At 43.1% G+C, this 15,815-nt stretch overlaps 1 protein-coding gene across 1 annotated transcript in view; it reads right to left on the reverse strand.

Annotated features, from left to right (window-relative positions):
- Nucleotides 1–15,815, reverse strand: part of LOC144798008 (neural-cadherin-like) — a 566,884-nt gene that overhangs the window by 415,476 nt on the left and 135,593 nt on the right. Inside the window, exons 13-15 of the mRNA XM_078668798.1 lie at nt 14,663–14,790; nt 12,669–12,855; nt 9,684–9,827 (exon numbers count right to left, since the gene is read on the reverse strand). Of these exons, the coding sequence (XP_078524924.1) occupies nt 9,684–9,827; nt 12,669–12,855; nt 14,663–14,790 (459 nt within the window). The remainder of the gene's footprint in view (nt 1–9,683; nt 9,828–12,668; nt 12,856–14,662; nt 14,791–15,815) is intronic.

Consider the following 15,815-nt stretch of genomic DNA (forward strand, 5'->3'; position numbering starts at 1 on the left):
CTAACAATGACGTGATCTTTTCTGAACTTCCTATACGTGGAAATCTGAATCCTGTACATACCAAAAGTGACGTAACACGTTATATGGGAGAATACTTTCTGACTATAGGTACAATAGACTTAAATGAAGCACACAGAGACAACTTGACCTGTTCATTACATGAACAAGAAAAGATATTTTTGAACATGGCAGAGAAGAGAAGGGAGAGATTCCAAAGAAAAGCAAATGACAAAAGACAGAAAACCCCAAAATGGGCTGAAGACATGGAAAGCACCTCAAATGGCGGGGCAGGGCCTGCTTTGTTGCTGGATTTCGAAAAGAAAGGGAAACTCTGTCTTCATCGCGAGAAGACTAGTTATTATAATAATATTTTCATTGGTTCCAGTCAATGTGAACACAATTACAAGGTAATTGGAGGTTGGGGTTTCAAAAATGGGTCAGAACCTGTGTTTCCCGGAATTTATTATGTATGTGGAAACAAGGCTTATTTCAAATTGCCGGATCACTGGTATGGAAGCTGCTATTTTGGCATTGTTTTCCCGAAAATATACCACGTGAATGAAATTGCTGGAAGCAACGAAAACACTAATGGCTTAGTGCGTAGTAAAAGAGAAAGCGTAGGTGAAATAATGGGTAGTATTTTTAGTGCACTGATACCTGGAGTGGGAGTGATTCTGAACACACACAGAATTTGCAAATTATCCACAATAGTGGATGTGCTGTCTACTGACACAGCTCATGGATTTCTGTTGGTCAATACCGAAATGGTTGCGATCAGATCAATGGTTTTGCAGAACAGACTTGCTCTTGACACCTTATTAGCAAAAGAGGGCGGAGTCTGCCGGATGTTGAAGGCGCAACATTGTTGCACTTACATTCCGGACAAAAGCGTACAGCTCAAAAGATATGTGAAAAACATTACTAATTTGGAAAAGGAACTCAAACCACTCGAGGTTGACAGTGCCTGGAAGAGACTAGTTGATGGTCTCTCCAATGTAGGTCATTGGTTTGCTAGTTTAGGTAAAAGCTTATTACTTAAGGTACTGATGCCAATTGGAGTGATAGGTCTTATCTTATTTCTCATATTCGTCTGTTGCAAATGTCGCAAACACACAAAGAAATATCAAGTGAATGCAAGAGGAGTGAAACGGAGTGCGGATGAGCTTGAATTGGAAGAAATGAATAATCAGATTTATAAAAAGGTGAAAAATTCTCACCCTACCAAAAATGAGAAAGAGAAACTGAATCGCCTGTTAGAAGAGATAGAAATGTACAAAGTGTGAAAGAAAGTTGGCATCTGGTTCCATTATTTTGTGATGATAGTAAATATCATCAAAGAGGGGATTGATAGAGCAAGATTTCGCATCGCGACTTGCTCGAGTCAAGAACCTCGGAAAATCTATTATAATCTCGTAACTTCAATTGTTCGTTTTACTAATTTATGTATTTTGAATGTGCGTGGGTATCATAGAGATGCTTGCCTATGTGTTTTACTAATACGATTAATCCTTGTTCCTAAAATGGCCGCTGCTTGACTTTCCTCTTCTGCGCATGCGTCAGTCACACTCACGTGACTTCACGTAGAGATAGTTTTGGAGGGAAAGGGTGCGCATGCGTAATCGCCATAAAATGGCAGCTTAATGTGATAATGAAGTGAAGCTCGTGTTATTGCTCATCGTGTCGTTATGTGTAGCACTTACCCGTAATTGCATAGTATATTTTTATGATGATAAATCTGAAGTACGAAATTTTAACATGAAATACCTTCGTTTATTTCTATGTGCTAATTTGTTTTCGCTTACTTTTCATGTATCCTCGGCACGGAGGGGTGATGGGGGCTTGGGAGTCCATCTTGGAGGGCAGTACTGCGCAGAAGCAGCCGAGGCGAGGTGGCATTGAAACCGAGCCAACAGAAGGTTGCTGCCAAAGTCATGCATGGGAAGATGCACCTTCACCCAGCCAGAGGAATAAAAATGCTACATTTATTACATTGTATTCTTCTCCATTGTATTCTGTGTGACTTCTCGTGAGAACCCCAATCTTGTTAGGCGGTGCCCAAACATGTAAATAGGGGCTTAGAAAAGCCTGTTCTGATTGGTGTGTTAACCAAATCCTACCTTAGGACCAATCGAAATTGGGGATTCTGACACTTTGCAACATCTGGGGGTGGTACACTGTCCCAAAACAGTATATCTAGCCTAGGTTCACCTAGGGAATTTGTCCGACTTGTCTGAATAGCTGACCTGTCACTGACCCAACGCACTCAATAGGTGACTTGATACAGAGGTGCTGCGGAGCTCTCTGTCTGAAATTTGACCATAGACTCTAAAGGTTTTTACTGAACCTTAAGTGCTGGCGGAGCACTTTGCTGGGGAGTTCGCTAACCCAATCGGGGTTCTGACTGATAGCTGCAGAGAGGGTGGAGCGCAGGCGTTGCTTCCGAACTGCGGGTGCTGGTCGTATCCTGGTGGTCCTGTCCTGATCCTAATCTGGGTTTCCTGTCCTGTCCTGAGGTGTCCCTACTGCACCTGCTGTCCAATTGATGACTGCTATTCCTTGGGGTATTTCCTGGCCTTAATTGACCCGTGGCCAGGGTTGGTTTTCACACCAGTCTAGGTAAATATCTTGCCGAAAACTCTAAACTGCACCTTTCTATTTTTCTGTCTTTGCTTCAATAAAGACATACCTTTGCATATGATAATTTTCCATGTTTTTTTCTCAAAGCAACCATTGCATCTCATTAAAGTCATTTGCCTTTAATTTCATAAGCATGTTCCTATGTTCCCCTGCCTTTTTAGTATAAATCTTTCCATACTGTTTATGAATTAAATATGTTTTACAATTTTCTCTTAAATACTGAATTGAAGTAATAACGTTAGAATTATAGCGTGTTGCATTTTTCTACCCTTCCATAGATGTATAGGTTTCTCTGGTGTCTTTTCTCTCGAAATATGACCCATTGATAAAATTCCTAATACGTGCATAAAATTCCTAGCATTAAGTACACTCCCTTGAATTCCATTTTCGGTATTTCTGAATTCCCTCAATATTGGGTTAGATGGTTACCTGTATACTCTTCCTATATGGTTATGTGCTCTTCGTTATTCTGATTATAGATTGCCTCATTACTATAAACTGTATGTTTGCAGAATCTGAAATCTAAGATAAACTTTAAAAACTTCCCAGTTGTCCGTGGTCATTTGATGAAACATTGAAATAATTTTTATGTTGGGTTTTGTATTTTTGCTGCCTTTCCTTTTACAGCTAGCTCCCTGACCCATCGTGGTCATAGGTACCCATAACGGTGGATGGTAAGTTGGGTACACTGGAAGTAATCGAAAGGGACCCACAATTATTGGTAGTAGATTGTATGGTCATCCGATCAATGTATATGGTGAAATGAAATATATGGGCCCAAAACCTGAGTGGTGAAAATATTGGTTGGGTGACCTGCGATCTCTATCAGTATCATCGACTCTGGCTGAAATCTTGAAAGTATCGCCTGCTGTGGCAGCCTTAGATCGGATCTGCGACCTACACGAACAGTGCTTTGACAAACTTAAGGCCCTCTTAACCCTCCCATTAACACGAGGCAAAGCGAGGGCACAGGGTTGTCAAGAAAAATGGTATAATAAGAATTGCAGGGTCGCGCATAGCGAATTAATCAAAGCTGTTAAATCTAGGATCACTAGCGACATAAAAGAGGCACGTTTAAGGTATAAAAAAGTTCAGTGGGAGGCGAAAAAAGAGTGGGATGAACGCCATTGGCTAGATCTCCTAGAGGCCTGCAGTTCCTCCAATCAGGTCAAATTCTGGGAACTAGTGAAGTGGGGTAGGAACCCCGATTCACAAATTCCTGCTAACCATGTGCCTGTGGAAGCATGGGTTGAATTCTATTCCAGCCAGTTTTTGGATCCTGACTTAGAATCTAGTACCGGACAAGCCACGTGGGAAAGTTCCCCCCACACTCATAACCAAGTGTTAATGTTTACGCCCCTAGATACTGAGTCAGCAATCCGCTTGGTCCAGTGTGGGAAAGCGCCAGGGATGGATTCCATGCCGGCCGATTTATTTAAAATCAATCTCCAACTCTGGGTCCCTTACATAACATCAGTAGCGAATGCCATCTCAAAGGGGGCACGGATTCCAGCTTCCTGGAAGGGGGCGGAAATCCTTCCCATCTTTAAGAAAGGGGACCGATCAGTCCCGGGTAATTATCGCCCCATAAGTTTAATAGACTCCCTTCAAAAAATCATTGCTAGGATGGTCCTTGCTACGGTCCAGGGCTGGTTGGAGATGCAAAGCATTCTTTCTCCCATTCAGGCCGGCTTCAGATCAAGCACCAGCACCATCGACCAAGTATTCAGATTTACTCTGATATACTGGATGGTGATGCTGCTAGGCGGCGGATCCATCTATGCCGCCTTTGTAGATCTGCAGTCGGCCTTCGACCTCGTGCCTAGAGCTAAACTGTGGGCTGTCCTAAAAAACCTGGGACTGCCGATGGAATTGCTTGACCTGGTAGTAAGATTACATGAGGGCAACTTCGCTAGGGTGAGGTGGGGAGGTCAAGGGCAGGTGACGGATTGCTTCCCCGTAACACAAGGCGTCCGCCAGGGGTGTGTATTGGCACCCACGCTCTTTCTGTTGTTCATCGACCAAGTAGGGAAGTTTTTTGCCGATACCCCCACTGATGCCCCCTCACTGGGTGGGAGTAAGTTCCCCATGCTCATCTTTGCAGATGACACCCTGCTCCTCTCAAAGACCCGCAGTGGCCTGCAAACTGCATTAAATAGATTTGAGGAGTTCTGCTTGGCTAACGACTTGAAAATCAATGTTAGTAAGACCAAATTTATGGTCCTAAATAAAAGTTGTTCAATTAAAAGTCATGTGAGGATGAACGGAGTAAGTCTAGAACAAGTAGAGGTCACGACCTATCTAGGAGTAACCTTGAATCACCGCCTCAGCTGGAAACCACAGGTTGACACACTTTTTCTAAGATTTGCACGTCTTACTGGCTGTCTTTTGCAGGAGCAAAAAAGGTCCCTAACCAAACGGGTTAAGCCCGCCCTCAGGATTTATGAAGCTAAGATCAGCTCCGCAATCTTATACGGGGCTGATCTTTGGGGGTTCATGGACCTTTCAACTCTGGTTAAGGCTCAAAATAAATTTTTGCGAAAGTTGGTTGGACTTCCCCAATCCACTCCGACAAAACCACTCTGTTTGGATATGGGCTGTGCACCAATCAACGAGTTGGCCCGATATCGGCTAGTAGCCCTGTGGAGAAGCATTTGGACATCTCCAGATTTAAGGCTCTTTGCTAGGGAATTAGAGGAAGTGAGATCGATTCGGGGGTCCGATACCATACCCTGGCTGCGTGAAGTTAAAACAATTTTAGAAGACATGGGCTGCAATCAGCTGTGGGTCTCCCCGCAGTCTACTTCCTTTCCCTCCAAGAAAGACTATAAAGCACTATTCTGGGCCTGTGTTCGACAGGAGTCTGTTATAAGCTCAGATGCCACCAGTTTAACTGGGAGATTCCTGTCCCATAAACTAGACCCCTCCTTTGAGAACTACTGGGACCTCATAACCAAGCCACTAGACAAAAAACTGTACCATCAGTTCCGAGTCGGGTCCCTGCCTCTAAGGTCTTTCACTAAGAAATGGTCCGCCCTTTCGAATGACGGTTGCCCTTGGTGTACCGACCATAAAGAGAGTATTGGTCATTTTCTATTTGCTTGCCCCGCCTATTATGCACCGAGAAACAAATGGATTAGGCCCATCTGCCTCCTCCTCAAAGTACGAGGGAGTGCCGAGGCGCTGTGGGCGCTACGTACCACCACCTCCGAGGCGGTGGTCGTAGGTGTTGCAAAATTCCTGGGGTGGGCATGGGTTATTAGAGCAAAACAGCTATAGGCATTTGATTCTTAATGGGTTTTTGTAAAAGTGGTCTTTATTACATTGTTTAATTCCTTTTTAATGATGATTTGTATTATGTAATAATGATGTTCTTAAACTCAGAACTGTGTCCTTTTTTATCTTTTTAATTGTTTTTTATGATGTAAAAATCGAAATAAAGACTTTAAAACCTGAACCTGAGTGGGGTAGATGGGAATGGAGTGGGGTAGACTGGGGTGGAGTGGAATGAAGTAGATTGGAGTGGATTGGATTGGGATAGAATGGAGTGGGACGAATTGGGGTAGATTGGAGTGTATTGGAGTGGAGTGAGTTAGATTAGGGTACATTGTAGCAGTGTGTGGTGTATTCCAGTGGAATGCAGTAGATTGGGGTAGAGTTGGTACACTGGAGTGGGGTAGACTGGAGTGGAATTAGGTAGAGTGGAGTAGTGTGCGGTGGAGTGGGGTAAATTGGTGTGAAGTGGGGTAGATTGGAGAGGAGTGAAGTAGATTGGAGTGAGTGGGATAGAGCGGAGTGGAGTGGACTGGGGTGGAGTGAGGTAGACTTGGGTAAAATGGAGTGGGTAGAGCAGGGTGGTGTGGGTTGGATTGGGGTTGATTGGAGTGTGGTGGATTGGGATAGAATAGAGTGGAGTGGGGTAGATTGTTGTAGCTAGGAGTGGAGTGGGGTAGAGTGGGTTACACTGGAGTGGTGTAGATTAGAGTGGGCTAGATTGGGGTAGAGTGGAGTGGGGAAGATTGAAGTTGAGTAAATTGTGGTAGATTTGAGTGAAGTGGAGTAGACTGGGCTACACTAGAATGGTGTAGATTGGAGTCGGTTGGGTAAATTGGGGTAGACCAGAGTGGGGTACATTGGGATTGAAACGAAGTGGGCCAGAGTGGAGTGGGGTAGATTGGGGTAAACTGGAGTGGAGTGGGGTTGATTAGGTGGAATGGAGTGGGGTAAAGTGGAGTGGGGTAGACTGAAGTTGAGTAGACTGATGTAGATTGGAGTGGGGTGAGTGGAGGGGCGTAGAATGGCATGGAGTGGTAAGGGGTAGTGTGGAATGGAGTGGTGTGGAGTGGCGTGGCATAGAATGAGGTAGCCCATAATGTTGGGGCTTAGAGTGGAGCGTCATGTCGTTAAGAGAAGTATCATTGAATGGAATGGCGTGGCATAGAGTGGAAGGGCATAGAGTAGAGTGTTGTGGAGTGGTGTAGTGTGTAGTATGCATTGTATGGTAAGGCACTGTCACTACAGATGACACATATTCAATTGGAATGACCATTACGTTTGCACAGACACAGTTTTACTGCCCACAAACGATAATGTGTGGAAATGTCATCACCTGAGTGTATTGATGTGTTTTGATCATATTCAAATATTTGTTTCCCCCACACTTCAGAATTACAAATAAAATATGCTTCATTTGTACTTTCCTAATTCTGATATATTCTGAAATATCAGAACAGTTCATTTTTGTTGTGTGCTAGAAAAAATAACATCCTGCAGCATCTTCTCTCACATGGGTACCAAGCAGGATCTTTCTTTTCTTTCCTTACCACACCCTGCTCAACTATTGGTTTTATGAGACCTCTCTTAAAAACACTGAAAACATCCCTGAGCTCCTCTGGCTCAGACAGGGGGTTGTAGCCCACACTGCAACTAGGTTTGCAATGCAAGAAGGTTTCCCAATGATCAAGCATGCCACCTGCGGGTGGGTGAGGGGAATTGTCCCGTAAAAGGGACAGCCCAGCACTCTCTTGTTCTACTTCTCATTTCTCTTTGTAGACCGAGGGGTCTTGCTTTATTTTGTTACTACTAATTTTAGGGAGTTGGTCCCTGCATGTCTTTAAACCTCCTCAGTCTCTCTTTTGTGTGTTAATACCCAGCAGGATTGTCACATAAATTCTCTCACTTTGAAGTGGAGCAAGAAAGTGATCACCAAGCTCCCTCAGAAAGCAGAGCCTGACATTTGACCTCTGTCTTTGAATGCACAGCAAATGTGACAAGATAGGAACAAGATTTAAAGGTCTGTTTATAGAAAGTGAGTACTCGGAAGGATATAGTAAACAAAGAATGCTCCACAGAAGGGATGAACTCACCTGGACAGCCTAAAGCAAATAAAGTTTGCAAATAGAAAGCAAGCAACTGTGAGTTGCAACAAAGCCAACCGTAAACAGTGGGCAAAATACATTCCCAGGGAGGCTTGAATAGCCACAAGACTTTGTTAGCAAATCAGACAACTGAGAAAAGCTTCGACCTAAAAAAGGAAATGCACCAGAGGGTCCTGTTAAATGCTCCCCAGCAACGGCCAATGACCGTCAAACGCTCTGGGGAGGGCGTGCAGGCGTAGGCCATTGGCAAAAGCCCGTCCTTAATGGGTTCAGACCTCTTCATCTCAGTAGATAAATAAAGGCACTAGTCAGAAGATGTATTGAACATGATATGGAAGGAGTTGTGGGGTGAAGACAGAGGCAGATACTCGCATAGAAAAACAAGCATTGTCAAAGCCATTAGGTCAGGCGTTGTGGTTTTTTTGTCATTGGTTTTACAAAACGTTATAGCTGGGGACACTAAGAAAACACTGGCTAAAAGGAAAATATTTTTAGTCTACAAAACCACACATTACCATCGTAGTTCCTGGCACTTAAGAGAACTACTTTGTATGTGCTCCTTGTAAAAGGGCCGAATCCCATCACTCACAGTGAAGTTCGTCAGTGACTAAAGTGCGTGAACACACAGCTCCATGATGTATGCTGTAGTGGGCGAAGGAAAAATGTGAATGATACAATAACAGAACAATTGATGAAGAAGCTGGCTGAAAGGCCCTAAAACTGAGAATATTACATATATCCAATCCAAAAATTCTTTATTTCGGCCATTGAGGCCATAAAAGATACATATGATCATTCATTAAAAGAATACATATTAGTAAAACATCACGTAAAACCATTCTTATAAGAGATAAATAACTAAGAACAGCAATCAATTCCCAGATGTTAGGCCAGAGATACATTCACAACACTGTATATATAACAGAGCCATCCTTAAATAATCAGTTTTTTAGTAATTTCCTCCTGGTATGCCACATGGCCATTAGAAATTTTGCAATTGCGAATACTATGTGAGGGGAAGTATTGGTTTTCAATATTCTGTATGAGATTGCATAGCTCCTTATGCCCAAGTTCCTACACAGAGGCGCTAGCCAATGATTCCTGGGTCTGTTGTATGCTGGGCAGAAGAACAGAACATGAATTTCCTCCTCCTCACAAAGATCACAACCGGGACATGTTTTATCTTCCCCCTTGCCCCATTTACACGTAAAGGATTTGAGTGGCAAAGTACCAAGCCTCCATTGAATAAATAACTTTCTAGCCAATAATGGGAAACATTTTACAAAAATCACGAGGGCTTGGTTCACGGGAGACATAAAAACACATTAATAAACGGCAGGGATTCCTTACGTAAATGACGCCTACAAGTAGACATTTCGATTTGCAGAACGATAAAGGAATGGTGCATTGAGAATCTGCGATAATTCGCAAACCCATTTTGATTGACATGTTTGGTCGCAAAGGCCCTCTTCTCAGTGCACAATTTCAAACTCTGGAACACGTTACTAACACACGATTTCCTTTATACCTCAAGGCTCTGCGCGAGAGCAAGGCCAATGAAGCATACGGAGATTTCAATTACAGCGTCATCTACGTAGTTACCTCCCTGACAGACCATTAAATTCATCTCAGAATGCTTAACCGAACCAATTGCTAATGGGACGTTACCTTCATCCTCGTCGTTGGCGCTGACCGTGATGACGGCGCTGCCCACGTCCTGGTCTTCGTCCACGCTCACCTCGTACGCGCTCTGGGTGAAGGCGGGCCTGTTGTCGTTCACGTCGCTGATGGAAATGCGCACGTAGGCCGTGTCTAGAGAGGCACGAGACAAGAGACGCAAGGGCTCAGCTGTGGCTGCGCTGTCAACTGCGATCGCTCGCGCCGAGGGCACCCACGCGCGCAATACAGAAACGAGCCCTCGGGCTGCAGGCAACCCATGCACCGACATTACTCAAAAGCACTCGGATTTCAAACAAACGTCAAACTCGTTTCGCCTAAACATAAAGCATGTGAATAATTGATGCCAGAAGTCATAACTTTGTTCTTTTCTTTCAGCTTCGGGCACCAACTTTAATTCTCCGTTCCAGCCCCAAAATAAAATGATAACTAATCAAATTCCGCTTTCATTTGTGTAACCCTCACTTCCTAACTGAATGCCTGGATGACTTCTCGAGCAGTAAACAACAACCCCCATTAGCTTTGGAAACAATGCAGCTAGGGCTCACCGAGTTACATTAGCTAATGCTCGTTTGCTGCCAAGTTCCTAGGCTCTGTCACTTGATAAGTGTGAAGGGATCCATGCCAGAGTATTTCCCCCTTTCACTGCTGATATCTGCCCTCTTTAGTTGTCTTTCCCTTAAGTGTTCCTGAAACTACAGAAATGTGAAATGGCTGGCAGCAAGAAAAATAAGGCCACGCACAGTCCTTTGCAAGCCTAATTCCACCAATTATCTGGGGCGGACTGACACAAGACGAGGAGCCATGTTCCTAACCCTTGAAAGTTCCACAATTTGCACTAGTCCTTATTTGTTGTAATCTTGGAACGATCAAATCCATGCACCACTCGAGGCCAGAGTGACACAATGACGGGCGGCCTAAACCCTACAACTAGCAATATGAAACCCGAGTTTATAAGGACTGGACAATACTCAGATTTCTCACATGTGGCTGTGAGTGTAAGACACTGGGATCTTTTTTTAGTTTGGTGGGAGGGCTACTCTGTTACAAAAGAGGTAAAGATTCCTTCCTCCATATTACAAGTGCATTATAGCTTTTTTTGCAGATTTATGTAGCGCAAACTCAATCAAATGTATTGGAGAGCTTTAAATGAGCCCCAGTTAAGTTACACACGGACACATTCATTACACTTATAATACAGCAGACAGGATATCCGCCACATTTGGGACAGAGTATCCCACACTCTAAACTCAAAATAAGGTCTTATGAGTGGATAACATCAAACCAAAATATTATGCATTCAGTATATTGCCTACCATTACATCTTCTAGGTATGCATTTTATTATTTTCATTTTGACTACCTAATTCCATTGACTGTTATATTCACTGATTACTCCTACCTTGAGATGCAATGGTTAGGTCGGTGTATTGAAGGGCATATTATTGCTGTTTGAACTCACACATGATATAGTGTGGTTACACTGCACCCTGTATGTACAGGTCTCTGTTAACAATGATGCAGGATATTTGACTGTTTTTAAGGGTTGTGGAAGACATACATTCATCCCCAGCCCTTCAGCTGAATACAGTTTCCTTTGTTCCAATGTCTCCTCAGTGCTCTTATGGCAAAGGGTAAATTCTGCGTAAGTAGTTTCTGACTAGGAGAGCTGGACTTTTACTTGACATCATAATCACCATCAGCACATTCTATCTCTGCCAATAGAAGTCAATCAGGAGATTAAGGGTCCTTCCAGTATATTCCACTAGTCCCTTTTGGGGTCTCGCAACAGACAGATTCAGCTGCCTGTTGTAGAGAGCACCTTACACAATACTATATGGAGTTGGCTTTGAATCAGCCCTATACTAGTGATTAGATGTCTTTTTAGTCGATTTCAGTTCCGTGCTCTTTATTGGAAGGCTTTCTTCCCTATACCTGTGTTAGTCTTAGCCCTGGAGCACAGATTTTTCTCCCCTTGCTATTAATTGGAGAAACTGTATCCTTTCACTGCCAACCTCATGGAACTACTGTTCTTTTTTCTCAACATGTTGTTTCTCACTTATAACTCCATAGGAGTGAATGTTTGTGCTATTTCACTCACTGCTTGAACCAGTCCTACCTCACCTTCCTCCTACCATCCCTTTCTCCCAGTAGTCCTCCTCGATGTGCCAGCAGCTGTCCTGAATATTGTCTTGTAGCTTATCCTATTTCCTCTTGATTCCCACTTTTCCTATGTTCTCTCCCTCCCTTGCCACCTTTGTCCTGTTCCATGGTGGTCACCTCTATTGCCTTTGGCAATGGCAGATGCTTTTAAAATGCACCGGCACTGGCAAAGTCAGTAACGCTTTCCGACGACGTTAAATATACAGAAAACTTGATTGTCTATCTAAAACAGCATATAAAATATAGTTTTATATACTGCCAAGTTGTATGACAATGCAACCTGGTGGCATCTTGAAAGTGTAGAGGACAATGTTTTCATACTTTCAAGATCGCTGTTGCGTAGAATCGTTTCATTGTCTCACACAATGTGGCAGCCATCAATTATACATTAAAGTATAGAAAAGATGGCTGCTGCATGTGTCCCACATTGCATCAGGTAGTGTGGTGGCCATATTTACAATATGCATACATTGTTTCCTTTTCTTTCAAGATGGCTGCCATGGTGAGACGTCATGTTGCATCACGCAGTGTGGTGGCCATCTTGGAATGACAGAAAATAATGGTTTCTACAAATTCAAGATGACCAGTCACCACTATTGGCTTTGCCAATGACAGTGCATGTTAAAAGCAAAGGGCATAGTCAAAGCCAATAGCAGCGACCTCACAGCATTGTCAAACTGAGAGCGATTAGCTTTGCCTGGCACAGACTACATCAATAACACAGCTGGTGTACTATCATAGATAACAGTTTAGACATCTTCTATAAGAAGCGATTATATTTTACAAAACCAACATAGAAAGATTTATGTCTCACCTGAATTAGGCTGCCCATGTTTTCCGGGACGAGCAGATTCTGAGCCATCTGTTGACTTTAATTCTAACAAGTAGGATCCCTTTATCTCTCTGTCAAAAACAGTGGTAGTATAGACTGAGCCAGTCTCAGGATCGATGCGGAAAAATGTGTTATCCCCGTTACGATCATGCAACAAAGAGTAGGTTATCTGAAGAAAGAGAAACAACAGCATTGATGAAATCTGTTACAACTGTCCATCTGTACTCAAGTAACACAACGAGGAATTGACAGCCCTAGCTAGCTGCAGGAGCTCCCTCTTGTTGCCCCACCATGTCTCTTTTAAGCAGTAAAGGCTTTCAGCTGGGAAAGGTGTCTACTGTGGACTAGATCACAAGAGACCACGTGACACGTAGAAAAAATGCTGAATTCCCACAACTCACCATGCATTGGTCCGGCAATGCTTACCAATTTACAAACAAATTCAGAGGGAAATCAAGAAACGGAGAGAAGGAACCCATAAAACCTTTCATAAGACTAAACCCCAGTAAGACTTGATATTAATATAAAATGAGGTTATTTATACCTTATTTATATGTTCCCAGGCAAACCATGTTTTAAAGCTCACATAACAAACAGGTCTGCATCTTGGGTTTATGTAGGAGATGTAATTATGATCCAACTCAGTAGTAATTATTCTCAAGCTGGTAGAAGACGGACACAGGTCTCGGACAGGGACACTCGTTCCTCTGGCTTACACCACCAGATGCATGAGAAGTGCTGGGCTGGGCTGGGTAGTATGAGGGGTCAGGGGGAATGAATACATCAGGAAAATATATTCCATGCTCTTTTTCCATTCATTGACTTCAGCTCCTTTGAAAAAACTCCAATTGCCTCTCAAGTTATCTCAAATCATGTATTTCCTATACCAAATATGATGTATATTTTGAATATATGACGTTATCCCGCGGGTGAAAACCCCGCATACCATTACCCCGCATTTTTCATAACGCAAGTGTGTTTACTCCGACATACCATGACTCCGCAAATTTTTACTCCGCATATGCCTTTACCACGCATGCCATTACAACGCAAAGGCATGCGTGGCGAAGGCATAAACTGTGTGAAAGAGCTTAAGTTAAATATATATATTTCATATATATATATATTTAACTTAAGCAGGTCTTTTATGCTGCAGTCTGCCTGAATAATAAAGTATACGACGCCATGTGGGTGCCTTTGTCTTTCTTTGAACTACATTTGCAATATAAAAATATGTATGTATATATACATATATATATATATATATATATATATATATATATATATCAATTTGTTTCAATTATTTTTTTATCAATTATCCCCTAAAACACATATTTGCCCATTTCTATCACATAAACTTTATTCCCGCAAAAATGGTAAATTACACATACCACCCCAATGCCCATTACCACTAAAATCTTTAAATACCCTTTGCACCCCAAAACTACCCTCTACCCTAAATTTTTCCTCTGCACCCCAAAACCTAGACCCACCCTGACCCCCAAAAATACCCCAGCACCCCTAAACCTAAACGCACCCTGAAGCCTAAAAATACTCCCTGCACCCCAAAACCCTAACACACCCTGACCCCTAAAAATACCCCAGCACCCCAAAACACAAAAATACACTTTACATCATAATTTCCCCAGAACCCCAAAACATATACCCCTATACCCACACTTACCTTATCCTTACATATAAAAAAAACATATGCTTTTTCCATTCATGCATTTACAACGAATTTCGTTGTAAATGTATGCGTGGTAAAAGCATGTAAAATGTAATGCCATGCATTGTAATAGCATGGCGGAGTCATGGTAGAGGAGTTATAATAGTATGCGGAGTGATGGTATGCGGTGTGAAAGATTCGTGATAATGGGTGTTTACCACATATTTTACATTTAATTCTAAATGTGAGCTGTTATGTTATGCCTCATCAGGCAATAAAGTACATAAATGGTCTGCTAAGAGCTCACCTTTCCATTTAGATCAAGATCTAGGTCTGTTGCAGACACCTGAAGAACGAATGTACCGGCTGGAGTCCCCTCTGTGACTGCGGCTTCGTAAATTGAAGAGGTAAAGAAAGGAACGTTGTCGTTCACATCTGGAAAGAATAAGAAAAAGGTGTGTCATTGACCATCAAGGCAAGCAGCCATCTTCACCGTCCATATATCTTTGGCAACACGTCAGTGATCATCAATATAAGCAGCTATCAGTGCTGCAAACATTTTTGCATCAATGCATCAATGAAAACCAATGGAAACAGCTATTAGTGCTGGACGGCTCTGTGCAGCTTTACTTCACTAAGAATCAAGGCAAGCAGGGATCAGTTTTGCACGGCTATGCAGCAGTAAATCACTAAGAATCAAGTCAAGCAGGGATCAGTGCTGTACCCGTATGTGCAGTAGTACGTCACTAAGAATCAAGGCATTCAGTGCTGCACACCTCTTTGCTGCAGTACGTAACTAAGAATGAAGGCATGCATGCAGTTATCAGTGCTGCATTGCTCTGTGCAGTAGTACGCCACTAAGAATGAAGGTAAGTAGCTGTCAGTGCTTTCCACTTCTGCAGTATTATGTCACTAAGAATCTAGGCAAACAGAAATCAGTGCTGCACACCTCTGCAGCCGTACGTCATTAAGAATCAAGGCAAGCATCTCTTAGTGCTGCACACCTCTGCAGCAGTCCGTGACTAAGAATGAAGGCAATCAGCTATCAGTGCTGCACACCTCTTTGCTGCAGTACGTGACTAAGAATGAAGGCAAGCAGCTATCAGTACTGCACACCTCTGCAGCAGTCCGTGACTAAGAATGAAGGCAAGCAGCTATCAGTGCTGCACACCTCTGCAGCAGTACGTGACTAAGAATGAAAGCAAGCAGCTATCAATGCTGCACACCTCTGCAGCAGTCCGTGACTAAGAATGAAGGCAAGCAGCTATCAGTGCTGCACACCTCTGCAGCAGTCCGTGACTAAGAATGAAGGCAAGCAGCTATCAGTACTGCACACCTCTGCAACAGTACATTACTAAGAATGAAGGCAAGCAGCTATCAATGCTGCACACCTCTGCAGCAGTCCGTGACTAAGAATGAAGGCAAGCAGCTATCAGTGCTGCACACCTCTGCAGCAGTAC

Source organism: Lissotriton helveticus, chromosome 12 (genome assembly GCF_964261635.1).
Source record: "Lissotriton helveticus chromosome 12, aLisHel1.1, whole genome shotgun sequence".
NCBI lineage: Eukaryota > Metazoa > Chordata > Amphibia > Caudata > Salamandridae > Lissotriton > Lissotriton helveticus.